General features: G+C 44.5%; 1 protein-coding gene across 4 annotated transcripts in view; it reads right to left on the bottom strand.

The window, feature by feature from the left end:
* Positions 1–24,331, bottom strand: part of gdpd5b (glycerophosphodiester phosphodiesterase domain containing 5b) — a 39,391-nt gene extending 15,060 nt beyond the window's left edge. For 3 of the 4 annotated variants that reach the window (XR_009941115.1, XM_062552089.1, XM_062552091.1), the window contains exons 1-3: positions 23,971–24,324; positions 11,131–11,305; positions 1,771–1,874 (exon numbers count right to left, since the gene is read on the bottom strand). Coding sequence is in view for 3 of the 4 variants with exons in the window: in XM_062552089.1 (XP_062408073.1) it covers positions 1,771–1,874; positions 11,131–11,247 (221 nt within the window). In the remaining variant the exon portion in view is untranslated. Of the gene's footprint in view, positions 1–1,770; positions 1,875–11,130; positions 11,306–23,970 lie in introns of all 4 variants that reach the window. The other variant, XM_062552090.1, reaches the window with a different exon arrangement.
* Between the last annotated feature and the right edge of the window lie 2,943 nt (positions 24,332–27,274).

The following is a 27,274-nucleotide window of genomic DNA, read 5'->3' as shown; positions in this document are numbered from 1 at the left end:
TGTGTGTGTGTGTGTGTGTGTGTGTGTGTGTGAGAGAGTGAGAGAGAGAGAGAGAGAGAGAGAGAGAGAGAGAGAGAGAGAGAGAGAGAGAGAACAGAGGGCCACCAAAGTCAGAGCACATAGCGGGGATGACACCGAGGAGGAGACATGTGAACAGTGATGGGTGAGCTGTGAGGGGGACCAGAATAACCTTGAAGCTCAGCAGACAATTACAGCTCACAGGAACTGCTGCACTTGTGCTGCGCTCTCCCTCTCTCTCTCCCTCTCTCTCTCTCTCTCTCTCATCTGCTCTGTGCTAGATGGCGTCATTACCTGCCATCTGGTGACCACACAACACCACTCTCCATCTGTGACACATAGAAAGGCCAATGTTGCCCTCTCTCCAAGAAACCATGCCTCTACAAATCCCACCATGTCTACTGTTTAAAAATGTCAGCTTGATTCATTTCCCATTGAAATCTACATTTAAGGTCACCGTGTTGCAGAGCCTCGGAGAGAAAGGAAAATGGCTGGTGGCAGTTTGGCATTTCCAACCCAAATGTAGCCAAGATTGCTGGGCAAGGATGACAGAAGCTAAATAATGTTTGCTGTAATCTGTGTGGACAGAGAGCTCCGTTCCTCTGGCCAGATTACAGAGAGGGGGGAAAAACAAGAGGATTATCCCAAATGAGTTTAGGGAGCCACGTGCAAGTAATAGGAAATCACAACTGCATATTTGCTACCAGTCTTGCCTGAGAGCGAGACATGTCCAGTGATTAATAGCAATAAAGACGGGAGATGAGGGCTGAGTGCTGACATTTCCAGAGGAAACACTGCAATAGGCACACAGCAGGCAGGGCCCTCCTCTCAAATGCCACTCACTAGTGTGCAGGGTGAGGCAGGAGCGTCTGCACAGTCTGTTTCTTTCCCCTACAGCCAAACACATCTGGAGGATTTGTCTCAGTTAAGTGACAGTGTTTATAGAAACTTCACTCAGGAAACAGAGTAGTCCACTACAACTAGATCTGCATGGCATCCTATCATCACTGGTCCCATCATCTCTAAATGTGAGGCTAGAGAGAGACCCCTTCAGTCCCTGTCCCTCTGTCTGCACTGTGCACACGTTCTCCTAAAGAAGCGCACATGTCTGATCCAGACTCCCAATCAGAGGAGACAGCGTTCCACTGGACCCTGACACAACACACTGTACACACGCTATGAATGTTCTATTTCTATTTATTCTAAAACAAGGAGTTGCCGGTCCCTGCTCATGATTGACTTAATCGTGTGTGATGCCGTTGTAAAATCCAGCACAACCCAACACCTTGAGCGCATTTCTTTCTATATTACTATACTGTGGCACCACAAATTCATACAAAAGTAAGAGTTGCTGTGTCTCAACGTTGCTTGGCAACCATTCTGATAGAGGAAATGTATTTCTTGGTGAAAGAATGGTTATCTAGGAGTAGCCTAAATCATTTCTCATTGCTGTGCCTTTGTTTTATGAAATCTTGCCAAACATACAGTAAAGCGTTTTAGGAAAGGAATAAGCCACTCGAGTCCATACTGTAGGTTACTCTGATTATACAACAGCTAAGGGGGGTTTTAGGTACTCTGTGCTTAATAAAGACCCCTTAGCTGTTGCAAAATCAGTGTAATCCCCCCCCCTTTATTCAGGCCTATTCATATCCACCCTGGCCAGATAGTTAATGTCTGTTGGAACAGGGGCCCCTGGTGGTTCAGCATCATTTAGTAAACATAGCACCATGAGTCTTGTAAGGAAGCACTCACCAGTTAAACTCATTGTAGTCATTGTGCGCCTCCCACCAGAAGTAGAACCAGACCAGTAGTAATGAGAAGGTGGCAAACAAGATGAGGGACCACAGGAACTCCCACTGCAAACAAAAACAAACAAGCACAGCACACCAACAGTTCAATGATAAATACAATACAGAGATAGAAATGACATCATACATCCATTGCAAATCAAATATAAATTGTTGCTAATTACAAGAGTATTGATAGATTGTAGTAGTAGGCTAGGGCCATTCAAATGCAATGCATGTTCTATGTAAATGACACGTCACACACACGGGCACTCTAACACAGAGGTCACTTATAGCGGTTTCATCTGCCTTTCCATGTACAGCCACTTTGTATTCATAGGCATTTCTTCATCACACATGACTCCACAGGCCAATATGCTTTTGAAGTGTGTGAGTGGGGTCAACCCCAGGGCCTTAGCGGCTGTCGGATTCCATTTAGACTGAGAATGTGAACCCATTTCAGCTCAATACCACTGATCCTTCTGCAAACAAGCAGAATCATTCACCACAAAAAAAGGAACAACCAACCAACCAACCAAACGCGGGCGCACACACACACACACACACAAATGACAGACACAAGAGCACACACACACACACACACACACACACAGTGATGTTGGTGATGAGGGTTACATAAGGCAGGGCAGGGCAGGCAGTGTGGTCCATGGCATCGCTGGCACGTGCTACAGGTTAGCGGCTGGCAGGATGCTGCTGCAGTGCTGCCCCTCAGAGACCTGGAATGGCCTCCACTTCTCTCTCTCTCTCTCTCCCTCTCTCTACATTCTCTCTCTCTCACTCATATTAAGGGGCATTTCTCTCTGGCAGGGCAACTAATTCCTTTATATGGGGCTTATGCCAAACACTATGAATTGGCCTGCAGGGAATGGCGGCAGGCAGGCAGTCACAGCAGAGTGCACCACACTAACGCCAGTTCCAGGGAAAGTGGCTGTGTGGCATATTTCTGCTCCTCAAAGTCTCTTTACCATCACAAGCCATGGATTAAGACATATGTCCAATATACAAAACAGGAGTGGCTGGCCACATTAGTAGGGATCTATCTTTTAAGAAAAAGAACATAACATGTCATTGGCTATGAACCCTACCTGTGTCGTGCTACTGATGTCTGCTGGAGACGCTATGTTTCTTACAGACCTGTTTGGCTCAGGGCGTTAGTGCCACAACCCCAAACCGAGCTTGTCTGTTTTCCACATTTCTGACAGGGTGGAGTGCCCTGGGGACTGGGTGGGCACTGAACAGGCTCCAGCAGCAGCAGCAGCAGCACACAAACAAACATGCCGTGCAGAACAAAAAAAAACACTGCCCTCCATGTTCCATCATGTCTTAACGTCCTCTCAAAATATTCAAATGAAATGCTTGGGAAGGACTCCTTAGGAAGCGCTGAGGTGTAATACCACACTTGTGACAAGGCATAGAAACTCACTGGGCTGCTATGACAACAAGAACCAGTGGTTAGTGCTATAGATGCTTCGTGCACATGAAAGAGGCTAACTGTACAGCTGACGTCAACAACACGTCACGGGGCAGCCAGGTACACCATCACCTGGCAACATCAGAGGATCTTCAGCACGGCGGATGACTAAATTCTTTCATTATCAGAGATGTGGGAAGAGCAACTCAACATGTGTTCCCACTCAACAAGTGTCCTCCCCAGGAAGAGAGTGCGCTAGCACCCGGCCGGCTAGCAGCTCTGTGTGGGAGTACACAAGCGCGCCACACGGCCCTGACTCACACGCTTAAGAGGAATGTTCCGGAGAGGCAGCAATGACGCAACACAGCAGACCCCTTCCATCACACACCAGCTCTTACTACAGCCTTCTTACAGAAACTGAAACACAAAAGGGCACGATTGATGCTTGAAATTAAATAGTGTTTGTCTAACCAAGGGCCAATTCTAAAAGTTCATGGCTTAAACGACATGAGTATGAATGGATTGCACATAAGTAGTATAAACTACGACAATTCATTGAAGGCAAAATAGCTTTAGCCTAACACGTATAGCAAAGGCATATTTATTATCACATAAAAGCAATACAGACTTTACAGGACTGTAAAAACTAGGATTTTATATATGAAAAACGGCCCAACTCATAAAAGAGTTTTGCAGAACGTGACGTGACAAACATAGAGAGAGGTAGGCTATTTATAACATGACAAATGATGCTGGAATGGGGCTGCAGCTCCTGATTGTATGTTCTGGGAAGGGGAGGGTATAGTGGAGAGCTGCTGTTGGCAGATATGGGAACTGCACTCAAGCAGACTCATTCAATTAGAGAGAGAGGGCTGTACATCAGCGGGCAAAGTTCTCTGTGGCATGCGGCTATCTATCTCAGGAGAAGTAAATCTGCCCACTTCATGAGCAGCCCTTTGGTGACCCAGACTGAGGGGGTCTGTCTCTCTAGCACTCCGTCTCTCTCTCTCTCTCTCTCTCTCTCTCGCTCTTTCTCTCTCTCTCTCTCTCTATCTATCGCTCTGTCTCTCTCTTTCTCTCTGGCACCCCTTTCTGTGCCCCTGCTGCCTTTTCTTTGCTCTGCCTTCCCCAACACTCAGTGGGATTGTCCCAAATTGGGACCCTTAGCGCATGAAACCCTATTCACATTCACTGAACTGAGAACTGCTAGTCCCACCTGAGACTGGTGTTCTGGTGTTCAACACAGGCTCTCAGACTTGTTGCCTTACAGCACAATCAACACTACAGCTTGCACTGATTAAACACAGTCAACATACTGAGGTGTTTCAGCGTCAAAATGTACCATGCCACGCTGTTAAAGCTGTTTTTAGACTTTCATGGGATTTTCGGGACCACAAAACGACATCGTTTAATGCCTTGGCAGCTAATGCCAACAGGTCAGGTGTGTTTGTGTCTCCTTCACGTTACCATATGGCCCATCCAAATGAACTTGAGGACGCTATGAAAACACTGGCTCCAGACGCACATCAACAGGCAACGCTATCATTTTAAACTCCGCGTGGATGCTTTTAACAAGCGTTTGAATGCTGAGCTGCATTACTGGCACTGTGGCGGGGGAGCGCTGGCCAGCAGCCTGTGGTTACATCACTGTGGTGTGGCCGGGAGCAAAAGCGTGCGCTTTTATACCATCTGAAGATTTTCCAGCAGCTTAGAGGACTCATCTGTCTCTGTGTGTGTGTGTGTGTGTGTGTGGTGGTTAAAAACAAACATGGAACAACAGCCACAGATTATGGGAGCAACATCCTTAGCTCATCCTGCTCTGAGGGTGGAGAGTCTGGGCTCCATGCCCTCCACTGACCTGGGGCCTGCTGTGTGGGATGTCTCCTCAGGGCTACACAGTAGGACACAATGACCCACTGGGACTAAACCAGTGCAGAAATATTTGGGGAAAGGAGCAGTAAACTACAACACAGCACACTAAAAAATAATAATAAAAAAAACATCTAGGTGAAAGTATTCCAAGCAACCAATGTACGTATAGCATACAGTTCAATTGTGTAATTGTCCTGATAAAAGCTATTCTGCGCACCAATAGAGATGCATTGTGCAGGTGGTTGAATGGGGAGCTAGATTACGGACAGCGTAGTGAGAGGGTTGCCAAACAGCTTGTGGTTACATCACTGTGGACAGGCGCAAAATCATGTGGCCTGATGTTACCAGAGAGACATCTCTTGGCTTAAAGGACTCGTGTGCGAGCGCGCGTGCACATGTGTGTTGGGGGCATGGCTTTCAAAAACCTAAAATCCCTCAAATCTCTTCCTTTTCTGTCTGTTTCTCCCTCCCTCACATGCACACGCCCACATCCTGCACACATGTAAGCTTACACACACACACACACACACACACACACACACACACACACACACACACACACACACACACACACACACACACACACACACACACACACACACACACACACACACACACACACACACACACACACACACACACACACACACACACACACAGCTGAGATGCATTCAAATTCTCAAACATAGGCGAACGTTTGCAAACAGTATTCCACTAGCCTTGAGTTTTCGGCGAATGTTTGCGTACAATCGCAAACAGTCTGAGGAGGTAGTTCTCCGCGAACATACAGTGGAACTGGGCGTGAGTTTGATGAAGGCAACAATGCAATTGCCATTAGAATGGAATGTTGGCACCAAATCATTGAAATTAAGCAGTTCAAAGAAAACATTCGCCACACACACACAGAGAGAGAGAGAGAGTCACTATGCAGTGTCTCTTCATCAGCACACATACAGTATGGCCCACTTTAACCTCCAGAGACATTTCTTGTCTTGCGCTAGGGTTTCATATGGCAGTTGAGGAGGTGTGAATTATGCATGGCACCCACACATGCTAATGCCAGTTAAATGCACATAAATATTTACCGCCATGACTTATTCAAGCAGCTTGTTCAGACTTCATTAATATTGATCAAGTCCAAATAACAAGCAGATGAATGTAGACATAAAACAGTCTAGTTACTCGAGCCCAATCAAATCTTTCTGTTAAGAAAACTCCAAAGTATCATTAGATAGAGAGCTGCGACTAAAGTGCACAATGACATACACAACACCACTAATCCTGAAATAGGGGATCACTTATTACTTAGAAAAAGATACAAGTTCAAGCCTAAGGTTTGGCCCATAGTGTAAACGGGGCTAGATGTGGTTACACTGTGACCTTAAGACAACCTTTCACCACAAGTGGTCAGACACATGCTAATCAATTAAAAGAGAAAATCTCGTTGGGTGAAAAGCACAGATGAATGGGGTTCACAGAAGAAGAGAAGACAAGGACAATGTGCCCCCCGTCTATTATTCTCTCTGTGCACATTCTTTTTTCTCTTTCAACCTTTCACCTTGTTCATCTCCCTCTCTTTTTTCAGTCCCCGCCCACATACACACACCTTCATTTCACATCCCTCTCTCCCAGGCCAGCTGAGCATCTGGTGTGTGTACAAGCATCACAGCAGAGGCAAAACAGCCACTGGAAGGTTCCACAGCTTGACGGGCAGTCCCACCCTCCCTCTCCACCACGCCCAAGATGCCCCCTTCTGCTGTGCCCTGTGCCTTAGAAAGAGGGCTCATGGGTCTCCTGCCATGCAGACATGGCCAGAGAAAGAACAATCCCCTGGACTATGGGCTGATAGCACTACAGCTGGGTGTGACAAGGGAAGGAGGTGGAGAGAGCCCAACTGACTGAAATGGAACAGCTTCCATCTGGTGTGATCTGCTGACTCACCCTGAACCAATTTATGCCCAATGTCAGACATATTAAACGTATCAATTTAATTTGCAAAGAAGCAAGTAAGCAGTCAATACATCATCCTGCCAAAGAGAGACTGCTGCCGGAGAAAATGCAACCACCACGATAGACATTTACCCCTCCGCGTCCAGAGACAGGCTGTAAATCCCTCCCAGGTATTCGGATGCTATAGGGTCACCATGTGGTTTATGACCAGTGGGCAACTTCTCTGATCTAGTCCGCCGGCTGGCACACAGCACAGCAGCATGGCTGATGTAAACACCTCCAGCAGATTATGCTTTAAGCTGCTAGATCTCTGCCGCACAGCTCAGAGTCGAGTCAGTCAACAGGAGGAGAGCACTGGCTGTGGGAAGGGGAAGGGGACACAAACAGCGGAGAAACAAGGGGAAAATATGACCCGAGGTTGTTTGGGAGTTTCTTTGGCATAATCCCCGTCAAGTAGCGCAAGCGAGACTTCTAGCAGACACAAAGTGAGTGAATGATTCATTTATGAAAGAAAGAAAAAAAAATGGCATGCAATTACTGCGTGCAAACAACCCCCACCCACAGAGAGGTGAACACAAAGGGAATTGCCATGGTGACAGCCAGGGGGGATTAAATCTTACAGTCCAAGCACATTCCAGATCACCTTGGAGGACAGAGAGAAAAAAAAGAGAGAGACAGAAAGAACGAGTGAGGCAGAGTGAGGGAGAGAGAGAAAGAAAGAAAGAGGAGAGAGAGGATGCTGAAATATAATTCCCTCCCGGCGTGAATATTGAGAGTCTCGGATGCCTGCACACTCTGCTGTGGAAATGGGCCTGGACACAGACTGGCAGGAGGCCCAACGGCGATTAGGTTGCCCTCGATACCCCGAGCTGCTTTTTCAACACTCTCATGTAGTGTAGTTGGGCATAATATTGCAGTGGACCTGTGGCCCTGACACCCGTGCAACGGAGTTGATGTTTTCATGGAATGTTTCTCATCATCACACAGCCACAGATCCCTTCTTTCCTTCCCAAATTTACTCCAAACTGTCAAAGTCATAACACTTCATCTTATGTTGCTGTAGATGAGGGTTTACTAAAGGAGTTAGAGAAAGGGGGAGAGAAAGAAAGATAGAGAGATGTGGGGTGCCTGGCGCTCATGTCTTGGCCTGTAGCTGCTGTGTGTTGCAGGTAAAGACAGAGTTAATGGAAACACTCTCAATTATTACTGAGGTCAGATCGTCTTTCAGTGTGACAGACATCCCTCTATAGAGCACAGCTAACCTTGTGGCCACCCACAGGGCCTCACAAAGACAACGCTTTCCCACAAGGGCCCCTTAGTACAGCATGCAGGTGGAGAGAGAGGGAGGGAGAGAGGGACACAGAGAGAGAGAGGGAGAGGGAGAAAGAGGGGTAAAGAGGGGTAAAGAGAGGGGTCAGAGAGAGGTAGGGGCAGAGAGACAGACTAAATATATAATCTCGTATAATATAGCCTGGGCTATATGTCTAGATGTAATCAATTAAGTCTAGCTATGATGAAAGATGAGGAAATGTGCACCCCAAAGTGAAGATAACGGTCTTGGAGGACTGGCACAGATTGGAGACGGAGCGATCAAATATGAATGGTGATTCCATCATTTGCATTTGACTTCTCGGGCGGCCTGATTCATGTGGAGATCAGACATCTGAAGAGCGAATACCAATGCTATGGTGCCACTGTTTGCAAGCTCCTTTGTTGGCTGTTTGTTTTGGCTGCTGCAAGCAATCACTTCATAATCCATCATGTAGCCAGGACAACAGGCCGGTCAAAAGAAGAGATTTATAATTCATTCATGCATACTGTACAACATCTCCTTGAATTCCCATTGAGATGAAAGAAGACTAGTTCTAGCATTTGAAACTCATATTTGTGATGTAGTAGATGATGAATTACGGCCTGGCCCTGCCCGCCTGCTATCTCTGTAGTGAGTCTGGTGAAACCAGGCAAGATCAATTAGGCCCAGAAAACATCATTATTGAGAGTTTAGATGCTAAACTCCAGAGCCCATCACTTATGATACAATTTTGCACAAAACTAAATTTTGCTTTGGACTAAATGTCTTCTCAATCAGGAAGGGACAATTGTAACAAACGGCCATACCCCACAAAAATCCATAATTACTAAAAGCAGCATTAGAAGACCAACAAATGTCACAGAAGACAGACAGGTTGATGCATGTTGCATTTGATGCATAGAAATGTTTTTGAAAATGTAAGCCTCAATAAAAACATCAGACATGTTATGTCTGGGATGATATAACTGATGTTTTATCGTTACAATTGCATTATCCTTCATATGAAATCATATGAAATCTTCTACTTTATGGAGGAACGAAGATATACATCTGCCATGCATAGTCTGGGTATTGTCAATTCAAAGCCACTGAAGAAGAAGCTCATAGCATTAAACACTCTAAACTACGGATTCAGGTTGAAGAGATAAGCAAGTCCATGAGATGTTTTTGATTCGTTTCAAAAAAGAGCTGAACATGACTGATTAGTTTGTTACCTGAGGACAAGTGCTGTGAGAGCTCACTGTGTAACCACAGCAGTGTGTGTGTACAGTATGTGGAGCATGAGCAGCCCAGCAGCCACACAGCCATGCAGACAGAGGGCTGAGCTGAGGGGAGCTAGATCCCCATCCACGCACTGACAGACAGCTGAGCCGATTGGCTACATCTCCCTCCAGCAGGCCAATCCCAGCGCAGCACACTGGCTGAGGCGGCGCTGAAACTGCTGACAGGGCTAGCTGACCTGTTGAGAGGTCACACTGCGCACCACAGGAAACCCTCTCCTCTGCTCAAATTCCACCATTAAATACTACAGCATCTCACACACACAAAAGATCCATGCAAATCCGTAGGGGTGTAGATCTTTAAACATTGATGAATCTCCTGCATTTTGGTTGCCTTCGAATCTAGCCTATTTCCAGGGGCCACAGAGGATCTATGGGATGGCGTGCTTGTGCAGTGTGAGAGGAAAATCAAGGTCAGAAGAGAATCTTCCAGAAGCAGCACACAAGCAAACCTGCAGCTGCAGTTTTGACATGTGGACTCTCTCTCTCTCTCTTTTGCTCTCTCTCTCTCTCTTTCGCTCTCTCTCATGCCCACGCCTTCGAAGCACCCACAGCGTCCAGACCTGCTTTGGCTGAGGAGGTACTAATAGCACAGAGAGCTGCTGTGTGCTTCTCCAGCCCATGCATCGCCCTTGTCCTCTCTGGCGCCCTGCTTTCTCCTGCAGCCATCAATCTCCCACTAAGGAGCTCCGCTGCTCTCCTGGGCCTCCGCCTCTCGGAGAAGCACCGACCGCGCTCCACCCTCCTGCTCCACCCCCCTCTGGCTCTGGCATCTTTCATCTCTGTAGTAAATCATGTCCTGGGCATGATCATTAAATAAATGTCAATGATTATATTAATATTTATACGACTTGCCCTTTATAAATCACATTGGGAAAGCATATGAGCTTGGGGTTAGAATATTTGATGAATGGGCGTGAGCACAGTGAGGTTGATCACACTGATACTGTAATGAATTGCTTATGTGGGTCTTTTTAGTGATGCTGGGGGGATTAGTGATGATAGCAACACACAATGGGAGAGCCAGCTCAATAGAGCTCGGGACTGGTGTCACATGGGTGAATATGATAACATTAGATAAAAACGAAACTCAACCCACAGACCAGTTCGATAGAGTGGATCAATGAGCCCTGTGGCGAAATGAAGAGCCACCCAGTGAAATACACCAGGGAGCACACAGAGATCTGATTGTGGCATTTCAAAACCAGCTGGGGTTAATGTTTGGAGGTCCTCTACTACCCAAAGCTATTTAAAAAAAAAATAATGTCAGTATTTTATGAATTAGGCCTATGATTTCACTGTCTCAGGAAGGATATAACCTGTAATGCAATCACTTCTTAGAAACGGATTGTCACTAATAAGAAGACTAGTTCAAAGAAACACTAATTCTGAGTTCCTCCCATTCAGATAGGCCTGCATAAAGGGCCTGAGTGGCTGTCATTGCTGGGCCTCCTGCAGCAGTTGAGGTCAGATAAGTACCTTGGTGGTGTCATCATGTGACCGCTGATAGCGTTTCCAGCGGCATCCATAGATCCCGGTCAGACATGACAAACAGAGCTGCCTCTCGTAGACTTGCAGGGGTTGGTGCTTCACCATGCTCCTTCAGTCGCTCCTCCACCCCACCACACTAACATCCCATTCACAGCTGCCAATCCTGGGGGAAACAAAACAACAGGCACATAGAATTGTTATGGCCAACAGAACAGTTCTTTTTTAAATGACAACATTCTATGTCTGCTAAAAGCTAGCAAATGATGAGTGTTATTGGAAGATATAGGCCTATTTCAGACAGACCTGCTAAATTACACAAGTGCTGCAGATCCTATTCTAGAGAGTACCCATATTCACAGAGTAAAAACAGCGCTAGGAAACAAGACAGCTTAAAACAATTTGCTGAAACCAAACAGAGCACAAGTCTGAGTCTTCAATTCACCCAGATGGACCTATTTATTCTTGAAAAAAAATATGTAATTTCTACTGAAGGAACCAAATCATCCTAAACCCAATTGGATACCAAATAAAATTTGGCAAAACAATTGCCTCCCCATGTCTTTAGAGATCTCTCTCTCTCTCTCTCTCTCTCTCCCTCATGACAGGCCTGTGCTTCCCCGTGAGCCCCCTAATCAGAGTTCCCGTACATGACTAACGGCTTTTGATGCTCCCCTGCTAATCAGCATGTCACACCGACACCAGTGAGTCAGACACACAACATCCTACTCCATGTGTCAGACTCCCTCCCATAGCCAACATCTGCACTGCAGCCATCAGCACACAGCTGATGACGTTTAAGGAGTAAACTCTACTACCTTTAGCCTGCTTTCCATGAGCTAATAGACTACCGCTTCAAGCCCAACTTTTGCTGAGTGACTTTGATCAATGAGCGGTAGCGCAGCGCTACGTATATGCAGGCAATCATGCGCGAGTTCAAAGGGTTCACACATCACTGGCCATAATGACTTTGTTATTTTATTCCAGAGGTTGCTGGGTGGGTTGGGAATTCTGGTCCCCACCAGCGCGGGCCTGCAGGCTGGGCTCCTCTGGGGGCCCCCGGCTTATCTGGCCCACACGCCCCACACGCCCCACAGCAGAGCAGGCCCAACGCCAGCCAGGCCCCTGGAGGGAGCGGGGCACGCTGAAGCACACAGGCCCTCATTTGCCTCTCACCCGAGGCCAGCGCCTCTTCTTATCACTGACAACACCACTTACTAGGAATCCAACAGCCTGCTCTATCTCCATATGGAAACATTTGAAATTCAGATTCCAATTACATATACAGTATATGCTTGATAACAGTGTGCTTCCAAACATAACTCTGGTCCCTTTCATATAGTTACAAAGAAAGATGATTTTTCTTTTTATGGTCTATCTTGCGTGCTGAAGGGCATCGCAAATGTAAGCTCTTTATCGCAGATTTATCATGCAAATATTGTACATGACAGGAGTAATTCCTAGATGTCTTTTAAAGACCTTTTCCATATGGGACAATCTAACAGTAATTTCAAAAAGACATTCTCCTTCACATACACACACACAGATGGCTGAAGTGATGGACAGGAATGTTAATGTTCAGCTTCCTCTAAAGCAGCTCTCAATCTCAGATTGGCATCGGAGTGTGACAGCTCAATGCTCTTAACTCCGCCAAGACTCTGCAAACAGCAGAACAATCTGCTTTTTCATTCAACATACAGTATTTACAGGCCAGACAGTGAAGGGGACAGTATATTTAAGGAGACCAAAATGCATCCAATACAGCAGGATATCCTGATTAAACTACATTCTATGGCCCTGTAGATCAGATGTTACCTCCTCTGTCCAGGTAAGCCATCAAGATGAATAAAACATTCGTATGTACAGTAGACTGTAGAGGTTAACATTGCAAGCTTTTTAGCATATGATATATTGTACACGTGCATATATAACAAAATAGCTATGATAATATGCTAATGGTTCTCTGTTTTTCGCACGGTTGACTACAAACAAGGCCCAGGGACAACTTATCCTTTCCCAAACTAAAAAGAAATGGGAAACAACAGCAGTGGCTGCTTTCTCACCACACCCTGTGTGACTGCTTGCATAAGACCTTGTTAAGCACACAGGTCATATAATGATAAGGATTAGCCAATGTTGATATGATTAAGTGATGACATACAGCCATCCCTTTGTCTGGGCATGCACTCTTGCTCAAGGAAAAAGAGGAAAAGGCAAAACAAGCGCTTATGCAATACAGGTTGGATAACATCATGGCTGGGGTGAATGGAAGGAGAGAAAGTCTATTTTGCCCGACATGATGAATCAAATCAATGCGTTAGAGATAAAAAATAAAAAAAAATCTACAGTGATACCTGGATCTGCTTTTCACCATGAGCTATTGCACAGCACAGAATGGGGCCAACAAGTCATTCACTGCTGTTCCCCGTTTGGAATGGATAGAGTGGGTTTCCCTTTCCTGTCTGAAGAGGCCATGGCTCCTTTCCTAAAGCCAGAGGTCAAATGAAAGGTTTCCTCATGACCGTGTCAAAGCGTCCAGCTCAGAGCCGCCGCACACTGCACGCAGACGGGAGGCCGAAGAGAGGAGAGGGGGGGAACCGTACGAGTCGTGCAGGAGGCATGGAGCTGTGGTCGCCCATTCTGCTGCCTCAGTTCCTGCTCATATGAAAACCTGGGAGACAAACACGCCAGAGTGAAGGAAACGCTTCAGCACTTTCTGACAATAATAAGCCCTGTTTGAAATGCTCCAGAAGGGTGGGGCGCTGAGCTGCAGCTCCTCCAGACTGACCAGAGGCTATGAGCCGGGCGGAGCGGCATGCTCCGACAGAGGGGCTCTGGACTGAGACCAGCTCCCTCATGTGTGCTGGCAGCCACTCAAGTCTGCCAGGATATCAGGCATGACAGGTGCATTGAGTCCAGGACTACACCTGCCCGCAGTATCCACGAACGCAACAGAATGCACACACCTGAAAAGGGCTCTGACTGGAATCGACAAAGAGGCAGTGGGATCGCGTTCTATGATGCTCTGACCGAGAGCTTGGCATTTCAGACATATTTAAACATGTCCAGGGCAGGGGGCACCAATATGAATGATCGTCAAACATTAGCAAATCATCTGGCTAATTTGATACCAAGCAAGAGCATAAGCACTACCATTGGTGGATAAGTGCTACGCTCTCACACGCCACACAATAACACAGTGCAGACTTTGCCCGTCATTACCACTATTAGGGGCCTCTAAAAGACTAAAGAGATTAATGAGTGCTGCCCATCAGGCAAAAGTTGAACACTACTCACTACTCTATGAGATGCTTTCTGATGTTTTCTGACTGATCACAAACAACAGAAAGGAACTGCTTTCAGCCACCATTACAACTTCTTGGTGTATCAGATCAAGGGTGTGGTTCTAATGACATTGTAAAAATACTTCACTATGAAAAACACCAAATCAAACACCTGAATGAAAAATTACTTTAATCAATCACTGTACCTTTAATTGGGTGATGAACATAAAATTGGAATCAATCTCCTCCATCTTCCCTTGCTTTGACTTTAACAGCTAAAAATGCCAACCGAGATTGACACAGCGCAGAGAGCAGCATGCAGTCTGCTCCAAAAGCCTGTGTGTGATCTGAATGAGATCATGGCTTGGATGAGTCTCATCTGCTGTGCTGAACAGCGCTGGCCTCTTACAGGGTGCTGCATTACTCATCCCCCAGCTTTCATTATCATGCTTTCCTTTTTCTTCCTCTCCCAGAGTCTCTCATTCCCTCTCTCCTCTCACCTCTCCACTGCTGACTCGGCTCCCTCGTGGTGAGCTCACCTCACCTCCACCTGCCTCTCTGGCACATCCACCTGCCTCCACACACACACACACACACACACACACACACACACCACAGATCTACACAGAGTCACCATCTCACCCACTAACTGTTTATTCACACATTAAAAGTCTGAAGGGGTTTGTTTACTGCTGTGGTATTATTCTAGTTTTGAGGTTAACGCTGTGGACACTCACCAGCTAACTTTTTCTTCCTGTAAATTACAGAGCACATTGGCCTTTTGTAATTTACAGGAAGAAAAAGTTAGCTGGTGAGTGTTCACAGCGTTAACCTCAACACTGTGAACACTCACCAGCTAACTTTTTCTTCCTGTAAACACATTGGCCTTTCAATAATGAAATATGTGTCCCCTATTAAAGTCCATAGTCTAACTCGATTACTAAATAAATGAGAGCAAGTGGGGCCAGTTCATCATGTTAACTAAACATCACACTATTAAATAGCATGTGGACCAAACCCAATGCCATCAGCATACAGTATACTGTACACGGAACCATATCACGGCAGAATGTGGACCAAACCAAATGCCATCAGCATACAGTATACTGTACACGGAACCATACGGCAGAATGTGGACTAAATCACCCACTGCAGCTTAGTGTGCTAATCACTCCACAAGAGCAGCTGTATGGGAATGCACTAGCCTTCACTAGCGCAGCATTGAATACGGAACTGAAACACACCAGGGGCACATCTCTGAATAAAGACTGTGATCACCAAGCAGTCTTTCAGAAACACAAATGTGTCTTGTCGAAACGACACCACAGAGTGAAATGACAATTTTCTACATGCACACTGCGTATTCTCAAAGGTAACAGAACAGGCCGTAGGTGTTGACAGGGAAGCATCACATCAAATCCACTTCACGTTCACGTTCACGTTCTCAACACTGTGCTCACTGATGTGTTCGCTTGGCACCAAATCAGACATGAATAATCCTCCCTCTGGCACTACATGCTTCCTGGCCTTATACTATGCTAGAACGGTTGGACGCTGCTACATGGCTCCTCAGAGCCTCATTAAGCGTCTCCTATAAAAATGACAAAACACCATGAAAGGAATGGGGAAGCCAGTCCGTGGAGAACAAGGTTCTAAAGGCAAGAAGGGGCGTCTAAAGGTAAAAGAGTTCCACCACATCACATAGTACTGGCTGATTCTGTGCATGTGTCGGTGGGACCAGGGACCAGGGCACAGGGGTGGCCAGAGCAGGTAAACACAGGCCACCAAAAGAGACTGGCTCAGCCGCGGAGCCAAGCGCACGCTATAGGCGCCAACACCAGTGCACCGCCACTTTCTGTCACTTGGCAACGCCAGCCAAATGTTTCAACTGACAAGCATTCAATAAACAATGAATTGTTTGGAGCGCTACTAACAAACGTAGAAAGGGTTCTGCCATGGGGTGCAGGGTTGCATTGAAAACAATGGAATCCAAGTAGTGAAAGATCAAAGGCGGAGCGTGCCGGACTTGTGTTGGTGCTGATTGGCGGTTGGCTGCACACGTCCCTGCACTAATGTGTGTCTGCATAGGATGGCAGTGCCCACAACTGAAGGCCACCCTATCTGCTGAATGCCAGAAAAGGCTCCATCAAGGTTAGATGCTGCACCACCATGCACTTATCACATTGAAGCCAACAAGCTGCTGAAAGAGCAGAATTGGACCTAGATTTATGTGCATCCTAAACAAGCAGCTCAGATGAAAAGAGCTCTAATGAGAGCTCTGCTTGCATGCTCAATCTCCCATATTGATCTCTTCCTTTGGATCCACTGGATGTGGCAGAGGAAGCACGTGCTCTCTAGGTGTGGCCTAGGCTGTTTCTCAAAGTCAAGGTGGGCTCCTTCAAGGCTGCTATTTGAAGGATGTTACGTAATCAAGTCACGCCGAAGTACTGTTCCAATGTCAAGCATCTATCAAAGTCTACCAAATGTGCATGAATTTATGGAGAACTTCAAATGTGTACTATACGAGGCAGTTAACTATGTATTTAATGTGAATGTTGTATTGTCACTATGTAAAGTAGCCTAATGATGTATGGGCTCAGTTCATTTGAACTTTGAACTCTCACGCCATCATTGTGTATGAATGCATTTAGCATAAAATCCATTCAATTTTACGGCACACTCACCAGTCTATTCCACGGAGCGACTTTACATGCACACTAAAAAACTATTACTGCCAATGATCGGGTAACTGGAATAATCTGTTTAAGGTGTAGCCTATACATGTCTCGAAAAAATCAGAATACTGACAGAAACCTAGGTGTGAACAGATTTTTCATAAACCGATAACAGCAGTAAACCAATCATGAATATCGGTTTATTCCGTTTCCATGAGCACTTGAATACCAGATAACTAAAAACCTGATAATAATCCGTTTTTTAGAGTGCATGTAAACATGCTCATTGTTTTCCAAATGCTAAGAAGTCTTGCCTCATCTTTGAAGGATTTGACTCGGCAGGGCTCAGTTCTACCAAGCACAAATCCTCAAGGATCCTTGACTTTGAGAAAAAGCCCTAATCAGAATGCCAAGAAGGATGCCTGCAGAGTCAGGCATCTCAGAAGGTCAATACAAAATACCTGTGAAAAGCAATCTGGATACAGCAGAGGACCTAGCTAACTGTAATTGATGAACATTTCAAACACACATGACCATGCTTTCCATGTCAGCACAGAAGGTATTTCTCCACTAGGTCTAAACAGCTTTTTTCTTTTTTTCTTCTCTTCAATCATTGATTGAAATATATAAGTGAACATTCACCATTCAGGAAGCCATTCCTGCTTCATCTACCTTCTGCCCCTGACTGCACATCCAAGGGCGCCATTACCCAGTTGTTGTCTCTGGCTTTACCTTTAAAGACACAAATGTGAAAAATGACCTCTCACCCAGGTTTGGTTACAGAGTGTACCAATACATTCCTGCACATACAGTGGAGAGAGAAAGAGAGAGAGAGAGAGAGAGAGAGAGAGAGAGAGAGAGAGAGAGAGAGAGAGAGAGAGAGAGAGAGAGAGAGAGAGAGAGAGAGAGAGAAGAAAGAGAGAGACCCAAAGGCCCAAGCCTGACTGGATTATAGTGTCAAAGTGTCATTACAAATATTACACTGGTCGTGCAATTTCCTGTGACGGGCAATGTTATTTTTCATGCTAAATGAGTGACTTGCATGGCCACTGACAAAAACAACAAAGGGGATATTCTGACAAAACCCTGGGAGGTCTGACTTGTGGTCTCTATTTACTACGTAAAGTCTTAACATTTCAGACATAAAATATTGAAATTGCAATAAATGCAAATTAACAAAATATGTCAATAATTATTCTGGTATGAAGTCCTCAAATATTGACTGAGCCCATATAAACCGGTGACCTTCAAAGACAAAGCCAGATAAGCACAAGGTGAAAACAACAGCAGTGTGGGCCTCCTTGATTTCTGTGATATATGGCACTGAGGAGAGAGCCGTGGGCCGCATTGGAGTATTCAGCACATTGCTGTGAGATGATCTGCACACAACTGTCTGCACATAACATTCTAATCTCTCCGTCGCCTAAGTCTGCAGGACCAACAGTGTTATGCAATCTGACAAAAAATACAGAAATACAGTATAACTTGCTTAACGTCATACAGGTATAACGATGGATTTAATACAAAAAGAATCCCAGACCAACAAGTTGACAAAATTCAAAGCTTGAACACAGACTAATCCTTTTTGCCCATTGTGAGTATGGAGACAACATACTGTATACTGCAGTCTCATGGGAAAGGGGCTTTCATACTTACGCAACTATGCCTTGTATGAGTTGCTCTGGGATTTGTAAAGTGTCTTGAGACCATTTCACCTGTTTAGTGGCAATATATAAATAAATAAATACAATTGAAAAGAAAAGACAAGACCCCCCCATCTCCTGCTGAATCATTTTTGCATTGGCAAGAGAACAATCACCACAGCACAATCTGAAACCCAATCATGTTCTTTTGTGTTGTGAATGACAAAGAGGGAGCCATGTAAAGTGAACCAGGGGGCTCAAGCGCCAGCCGTGAGAGAATTGAGCCAGGTCCGCACAAAGCCTGCTAATCAGGCCAGTGACGAAGCAGAGGGCAGAGAGCCAGGAGCAGAGACAGCACAGCGCTCTCCACCATCGTCATCCCGTTAGGTAGGAATGATCAGCTGCTAGCTCATCCACCACAGCACATCCTGTTAGCCAATTAGCAAGGACAAAAAGGCCATCCTGACTTGACAGATACGGCCCAACACCATGTAAACACACACAGCAGCACCAAGGTAATAAGGCATCAAAAAAGATGGCTGCTCACTGGAGCACTACAAGCTCAGAGATGAGAACAGACAAGAGGGGCAAAGTGTCACATGAGGAGTGAGACTGCTGTCTGTCTGGGGGAAACCAGACTTCCTCTCGTCCTACCAGGCAAGAGCAGGAAAGCTTAAAGGCCCACTGTGGCCATTTGGTTAAACCCTATAATCTAATCTCAATTCCTCAGTGATGCACATTCATAAGTTGTTTCCTAAAAATAAAACCTTTCATGGCGAAGTAACTGTATTTGCACCTTTTTCCTCATCCATGAAGCCCCGCCCCCATCTATACCTCTGTCACAAAGGCCCGCCCCCCGTCTATGCTCAAACATTCTAAAGAGCTAGCTATTCCCTGGCAAGCATGCAAAACACAGATGTAAACACAGATATCTGATATGGGCCACTCTCAAACATAGATGTAAACTGGCAGTGCAAAGAATCAGATATAGGCGGAAAATTGGAACTGTGCATCAAGGCCTGCCGGTGTAAACACAGCCCTGGTTTGCCTTTCCTCTCTGTGTCTGCCTTTGCCTTTGCTAGAAAGCATGTGAGGCATGATCCTCTGCTGTGATTGATCCAGGAGATGTAATAAAGTCTAATAAAGCCCTGCACGGCATCAGGGAGAGCAGACCGTACGTTCACCTTTGCCCCTGCCACCAACAGGAAGTCTCTCCTAAGACCATAAATAAAACTATGGATATATTTATTGTGTAAGCTGCTATTAAGCAGATATATCTTTGAGTGTGTGTGTGTGTGTGTGTGTGTGTGTGTGTGTGTGTGTGTGTGTGTGTGTGTGTGTGTGTGTGTGTGTGTGTGTGTGTGTGTGTGTGTGTGTGTGTGTATCTGATCCCATAATTTAAAAAGCACTGGTCTGATTTACTTCACATTTAAGGTCATATATCAATCCATTTTTTTCATTTCTCTCTTTACAGACCAAATAGAAGGGAGAGGATCTGCAGTCACCTGACTGCTCTTGTGTGTGAAAATAACAGTAAAACGCTGTCCTTAGTATCATGCTTAGTGTTGGGTGGTAGCAAACAGTACACAGTGAGAGACGCTCCATGACCACGGCACCATGAGTCAGTGAGGAAATTGTAGAGTGCCGGGGTGTTTGTGTTCCCAGCCTCAAGCCATATCAGAACACCAAGCTGTCTCACACCCCTCATCATGCAGATGCCTTCCTCCCCTACGAGACAAGTCATAATTAGCCAGGCTCCAAAACAGGCAGCTTCAGCTAACACACTGTGCCTAGAGAGTGAAGCAGGCCCTCCATGGCGCTAAGCTGCTATCTTACAAGTGGCAGTGTGTGATCACCATTTCCCACAACGTTGCCTGTCTGGTTGGGGAGGACAGGCTATGATTTTGACCCTAGACACCCTGTCCTGATCACAGCAGAGACAGCAAAAGGCAGAACCAAAGGCCTTGAGTGGGAGGCCTGCCTGGTGCTTGGTGATAATTAAAATCAGCAGGGGTACTTATTTGGAAAAGGGACACTGGCAGTGGTGAGTGGTAGGAGTCATCATGTCATCTACACATACTGGAGAGGTATCTACAACTAAGCAAATGGAAGACACCATCAGAGAATGCTCCTGCATTTCAATAAAACACATCTGAGCTTGTAATCACTAAATAACTTATTATGCACAATTGACTTTTGGACGTTGGTGATGGCAAATTTAATATGACCCTCATGTACCAACTCCACCACAAAGTGACAGATTCAATTCAAACTTATAATTTTATGTGAAATGAAAGATTGATATATTGGTATAAGGACACACAAGCCATCTCCAAGGAAGATACAAGACATTAACTTAAACATTCCAGATAAGAAATCACATTTCTCTCTCTCAATTCTCTCCACACCACACACCCACACCCACGCACACGCACACACAAACGCACATGCACACGCACACGCACACACACACACCTTAGTTCCCAGATTTTTAGTTAATGTGATGTGTCTTTAGCTTACTCTGCTGAGCTGGCCTCCTGTGTGAGTATTGGCCCCTACCACTGTGGATTTGGGTGTGTTGCTGACAGCATGTCTAGCCTATCTGTACATTTCCAACTCAAATTACAAACCTGTTCTGGTGTTTTGATTTGGCAGGGTTTCAGCTTGTTTCAAAATGTCATATTTATCAGCTGACTTGCATATGTGCTTTTGATAAATACCAGCCCCAAATGAATGATGAATTACTGTGTGGCTAATTTTATTACCCGTCAATTATTCAGGAGAGCTGCTCTATTACGAAGACAATGCTCTGCAGGTGATCCTATAATCACTCTCACTCAACCATGTAATTGCCTTCCTACTGTAATTTTACATTAATCTGTTTCCAGATGTGATGGGTATTCACTATAATGTCCAAAAGACAGACAAGAACCGGTGGCATGAATGCATGTGTTGTGCATCCTGTACACATGGGGTTAACTCGCATTCAGACAGTTGACTACTAGGCCACCAGCACCATGAGCTGAGAATATAAGGCACTTCTATGATTGTGTGTTAAAAGTGTCCAAGTGATAGTCCTGTTTTGATTTACTTGAATTCTGACGGCTCAACTGAACTTTGGGCTTTAGCCAAAGAAAAATATTTAGAGGTGGCTCTTCATTATGAAGTTATATGGTGGCCTAGAGGTACAGTAGCCAAAGGCATGCATAGCGTGTAGACACATGAACACTATTCTGTTGAAAAATAAGACAAAATGAGTCATCAGAAACTACTTGGTTGTCAGCCATGCAGGACTCATCTGGAGGAGTGGGTGGGTTTGTGGAGCAGGTTAGATACAACTGCTTGGCTCAATTAAAGAAGTGGAAGAATCAAACATGTTTAAACATTAAACATGTACTCTGTTGTCCTATTCATTGAGAGCTTTATTGGCAGGACCATACTCAATAGAGATAGATAGATCATTTATTGATCCCCAAGGGGAAATTCAAGAATTCAAGAATTCATGTGCAGAGTTGCCAAAGCACAGTGGTGAAATAAAAGTGATATATTTAAGAAGAACTTTAGAATGATTTCTGCTTAACTCTAACTGTGATTCTAAGAAGGTGATTCTGATTCACAAATCTTTCTTAGCTGAAAGACTCCTAAGAAGAGGTGACATTTCAGTGTCCCAGGGCAACACCAATGTCATCCTTGACAGCAAGCGCTTGGCGGCCAACAGGTAATAACAGGGCCATCTCTCACAATCTAGCACTCATCAGAGGTAACAAAGACTCACTACAGCTACCCAGATTAACACGCAGACGGTTGCCTTAGAGATGGCTCTTATTATAGTCATCAGGCCTAGCTGTACATCTTGACTCTGTCGTCCCCCTCTAGATTCTTCCCATTTGGCATTCAGTCAGTTGGTGGGAGCAGACATTATTCTGCCTGCAGTCCTTTTAGAGTGCTCGCATTGAGTCCGCAGTCCTTACCGAATAACCATTTGTATGAAGACCAATGTCATTTCAAAAACAAAACAGAGATGATCGAATGCTCTGGTGGGCTCTCCACCATTACTAATTCAGTTAAAACACAAAACATACAAATTAGGGTGCCTTTAGGTGTGTGATGATATTCTGAGGGACGGAGTCATTGGAAACTAGGGGTCAAAAGCGGAAGCACTGTACAGCCGTAAAGCCAGAGCAGTGGGTGAAAGCAAAAAAGCACATGAGATGATTCAGGTGGGTTAGACTTTCTGTCAGTGGTGTTCATTTGGGTGTGATCGCAATACCCATACAACAGCTGTTACCAGAATATATCTGTACCAGGCTGACTACTTCTAGCCCTACTAGGCCCTCCATGGCATCACTTAGCGTATCAGCCATTCAGTTGGATTGTACCTTTATGTTGATTGTGTTTAAGCTGCAGGGGCGCAGAAACAAAGGGCTTGTGTTACACATAGGATTTATAAGGTTGCCACAACCGAACTGGCATGTTTCAGAAATTAGGCTAAGCAGTGGTTCAAAGTTTTTTTTTATTATTCCATTCAGTAGAACTGTAAATACTTAAGCACATTTTTGGCAAGTCATTACACTGCCATGTATAGGCTATTTGTTCCCCTCAGCATCATTACTTCTGCAAAATGTCTGGTGATTTACAAGCCACAGAACATGCATGTTTAATTGTCTTAATTGTATAGACGGCATGATTTACACCTTGAAACGACCTCTATCGCCACAGATATATTTCAAAAGAAGAAGCGTAAAACCCAACGACACAGGGTGCTGTAGAGACCACAGAGACTGAAACAAGCTGTAGGCAGACAGACGGTGCACTGAGGGTTCCGGGCGTTTCCAGCTGAGAAGGTGTGGGATCAACGACTGACAAAATATTCATTTTAACGAGAAAAAAACAAAGGTTGGGTGAACAATTAGTACTACTAATTCATACGGCACAAGACATACAACAGTTTAATTTCAGTGAATCGAATTATCTTCAGTTCTAGTGCAGTGGGTTAGCCTACCTGTGTTAGGGTCAAAACATTAAAACTACCCCTACAGTCCATCGCATCAGGTCCAGAGCGAGGACTACTGTGGGCTGACCAAAGGAGGGGCACACTGCCCCGTTTGCCATCACATGACATGGCAAAAGTGTCGTTTAGAAAATAGATCAAACAAAAGACCATAAAAGTAACATATTTGCCTAAATAATAATACTGGAGTAAGCCGAGCGTCCGCAAAAAGCACTTACCTCTTTCAAATAAATGACTCTTTTGTTTGCTCCGCGGTCAGGTGAGCTTGCTGAGGTGTTCTTTGCTCCCCTCTATTCGTCACTGCAATTGTCTCAACAAACGTGAACCGGCCAAATATTTTCTGAGAAAGTGTAGCCTATGAGTTGGGCAAAAAATGACACCGAAGAATTACTGGTAAACTACAGGACATATCCTATTCTTTCAACGGACTGCAATATAATTATAACCAGTTTGTCCCTCCACGCGCCTTGACTGGTTCAGAGCAATGTTGTAGGCTACCTTCCTTTGTAGCTAGTCTCAGAGGCTACCCAAACGGGTATGAGCGCGTCCCTGCTTACACACTCACTGGGTTACTACACTGTAGACAACACCGTGGAGAGACATCTCGGCAAGCATCTCGTCCAGTGAGTAATGGGCGGAGTTAGCGCTGACCTACCAACCAATGAAGCGAGAGAGTATTCCTGACACACCGTAGGCCCTGATCGAGCTTTTGTGGGAATCAAAAGCTATTTTGGAATGGAAACCGGTTATATTATTTTTGCCTTATAAACAAAATTATTTTGTGTGTAAGATTTAGCAAGAGCGTAAGACTTTACGAATTCATTCGAATTCCACTTGCATGACATCCACACTCTCTTGAAAATGATTTGTGATAACAACATAGACTGCTGTCAGTTTGCTTAGGCCTACTTTGTTTTCAATCATGCCATGTTATGGCATAGCCTACATTATACAACTATTACTTTAGCCTACATTTCGTTCAGGACAAATAACTTAACTTAACTAACTAACTAACTAACTAACGGACTGATTAACTAACTAACTGAATTTAAGGCTGCCTAACAGTAAACTGAGATATTTAGATCATGTGAAGGTTAGATTGTTCCTGTGCTGCTCATTGCAAAAAAAAAAAAAAAAAAAGCTAGCTATGCCAGTTTTAATCTGATGCGCTTGATTTATGCAGCATCACAACACTTTCATGACTTACAGGTCACGTTTTTAATAATTTTTCGAGTGTAGCTGTAACCAACTAAGACTCATTTTTATTACAAACTAAGCATCATTAGGTATCCTGTGACCATGGCAGGCCCTGGAAACGGCCCATCAAATGGTTTTGGGTTGTGGTGGCTTCAGGGCTGTCTTTATTTATGTCTTCAGATAGTATGTTCTGCTGATGCCACCTAGTGGTCATCACCAAATAAACATAGCTGAAGGAACCAAGGATAGGATGGACACATTGGTTGACATTTCAGTTGTCCTTGACACAGTCCTTGAAGCATCAATGTAGATGTAGACGGTATCTGTGACTGATATGTTTATTCACAGACTTGACCATATTGTGGATGGATTGTCTTTCCTCAAGTTGGTACGGCAAAATATCTGATGGAAAATGAGTCTCAACAGCAGACAACAGTTTCATTTTTTAACCGCGGAAGACCTTTAGAAGGGCAGAACAGCTTGTTTTCACTCAGCTTGTCTTAATGTGTGTTTTAAGATCCATAACAATTTTTTTTTTTTGCCCATTATGGGAAAACCATCAGGGATTGACAATGTAACACCTGGTGTGTATGGAGATAATGGCAGAGAATGATTCCACCTGAATTTTGTTTTGCAAGCAAGTTTGAATGCTAAGGATACTTGAAGACAGATAGACAATTTATTTTGATTACGTCATTCTTAACTGGAACTGAATGGTTTAAACGCTCTCACATACAAGGGGCCTTTTCAGAACATAGGCATATTGTTTACACTCAAATGTCACCTGCATTTGAAAGGCCCTAAGCAACTTGGCTCTAACGGAGGAAAACGAGGGGGTGGTGGGTTACAGGGGGGTCTCTAAGCCTGACTTGCAGGGCACTTCCTGTGACATTTCAGTAGTGGCTGAGATGAAGGAGACCCCCTGTTTGGAGCAAACAGGCTCTGCCGGAGCCCCCAGCTGTCTCATTAATCCCAAACTGCTCTGCCTGAGAAATGTCAGTCAGGAGACGGGGGGCTTAGAGGGAGGTGATCAGACCGTGTGGAGCACAAACACTGGTGTTTATTTCAGCAAAAGGCAGCTTGGGAAACAGGAGTGGGTTTTAACGTGCTTTAAAACCAGCAAGATGGCCTTGATGCCTGCTTCACATGTGTCATGTAGTCTTAAAGGTGCATGGAGGTTTTTAATGTTTAACCCTTAGATGCATAAGTGGGGTCAAAAATGACCCCAGAGGCTGTTTTCTTGCAGTATCTTCTTAATTTTAATTTTTTTTCATTTAACCTTCCATGTATTCCTCAAATAGGTTGTCTTTGACATGAGGCCATTTGGATTTGTGTCTAATTATTATATTTTTAAAGTAATTTCATGTTTTGTATCAATACCACCGATCCGCATACGTGGGGTCAAAAATGACCCCAAGCATTTTCTATGGAATTTCAAAAGTTAACCCTAGGATCTTTTGATTTTTATCAAGTGTGGCAGTAAGGTATACATTTACTATTGATTATCACATCTCATGTCAGCAGTCTCACCATCCTGAAGGCTATTTTTACACAACAACATAAATCTAAGTATCATCATATAATGTGGCGGCCAAGCGTTCATAGCGACGTCACTTTTTGATCCTTCGATGTCCACTCTTCCTATCATTGTGAAGCAGAATTCACCAAGCGATATTTACAGAGGGATTTGTTGATATAGCGTTCTTGGCCTGATTTGTATGACTTTTTATGCCTAAAAATAGGGCGAAAATTCATTTTTTAAGCCAATTGGCAGTATTTTCTGATTTACTGGATAACAAAAGAAGATATTCATAATCACCTCTGTAAATGTTTCTTTATTTGATATATTAACACTACAAAAAAACAATTTTCAACCTGGCTTTTTCCAATGGTCAGATTCTTCGCATCAAAACATATATGCAAATTAGCGCATATTTAATTAGACATGACCTAATTAGCATATTTAAACATAAATACAGAAAACTTGCAATACGTTTTTTTCTCCTATTTATGTGAGTATTCAACTGGTAAAGTTTCATGAAGATATCACTAAGTTAAAAATGTTACCCTATTCACCTATGTTGAGATCATTTTAGGATGTTTACCTTTTTCGCCTTTCTAAAAGCTGTTTTGTAATAAAATGTTAATAAAAAGTGATACATCATATGTCCAACATGAAATAATATTTTTTTTGACAAATATCTAATAAAAATCATCATCTTTAACCAAAATTAAAGACATTATTTGAGTTTAAAGCAAAAAACGCATGCATTCTAATTGGGGTCATTTTTGACCCCACTCATGGAAGAGTGTAGGTATTGGTAG

Source organism: Sardina pilchardus, chromosome 13 (genome assembly GCF_963854185.1).
Source record: "Sardina pilchardus chromosome 13, fSarPil1.1, whole genome shotgun sequence".
Taxonomy (NCBI): Eukaryota; Metazoa; Chordata; class Actinopteri; order Clupeiformes; family Clupeidae; genus Sardina; species Sardina pilchardus.
Note: the sequence above shows the minus strand (reverse complement) of the source record. Positions and strands in the feature narration are given on the sequence as shown.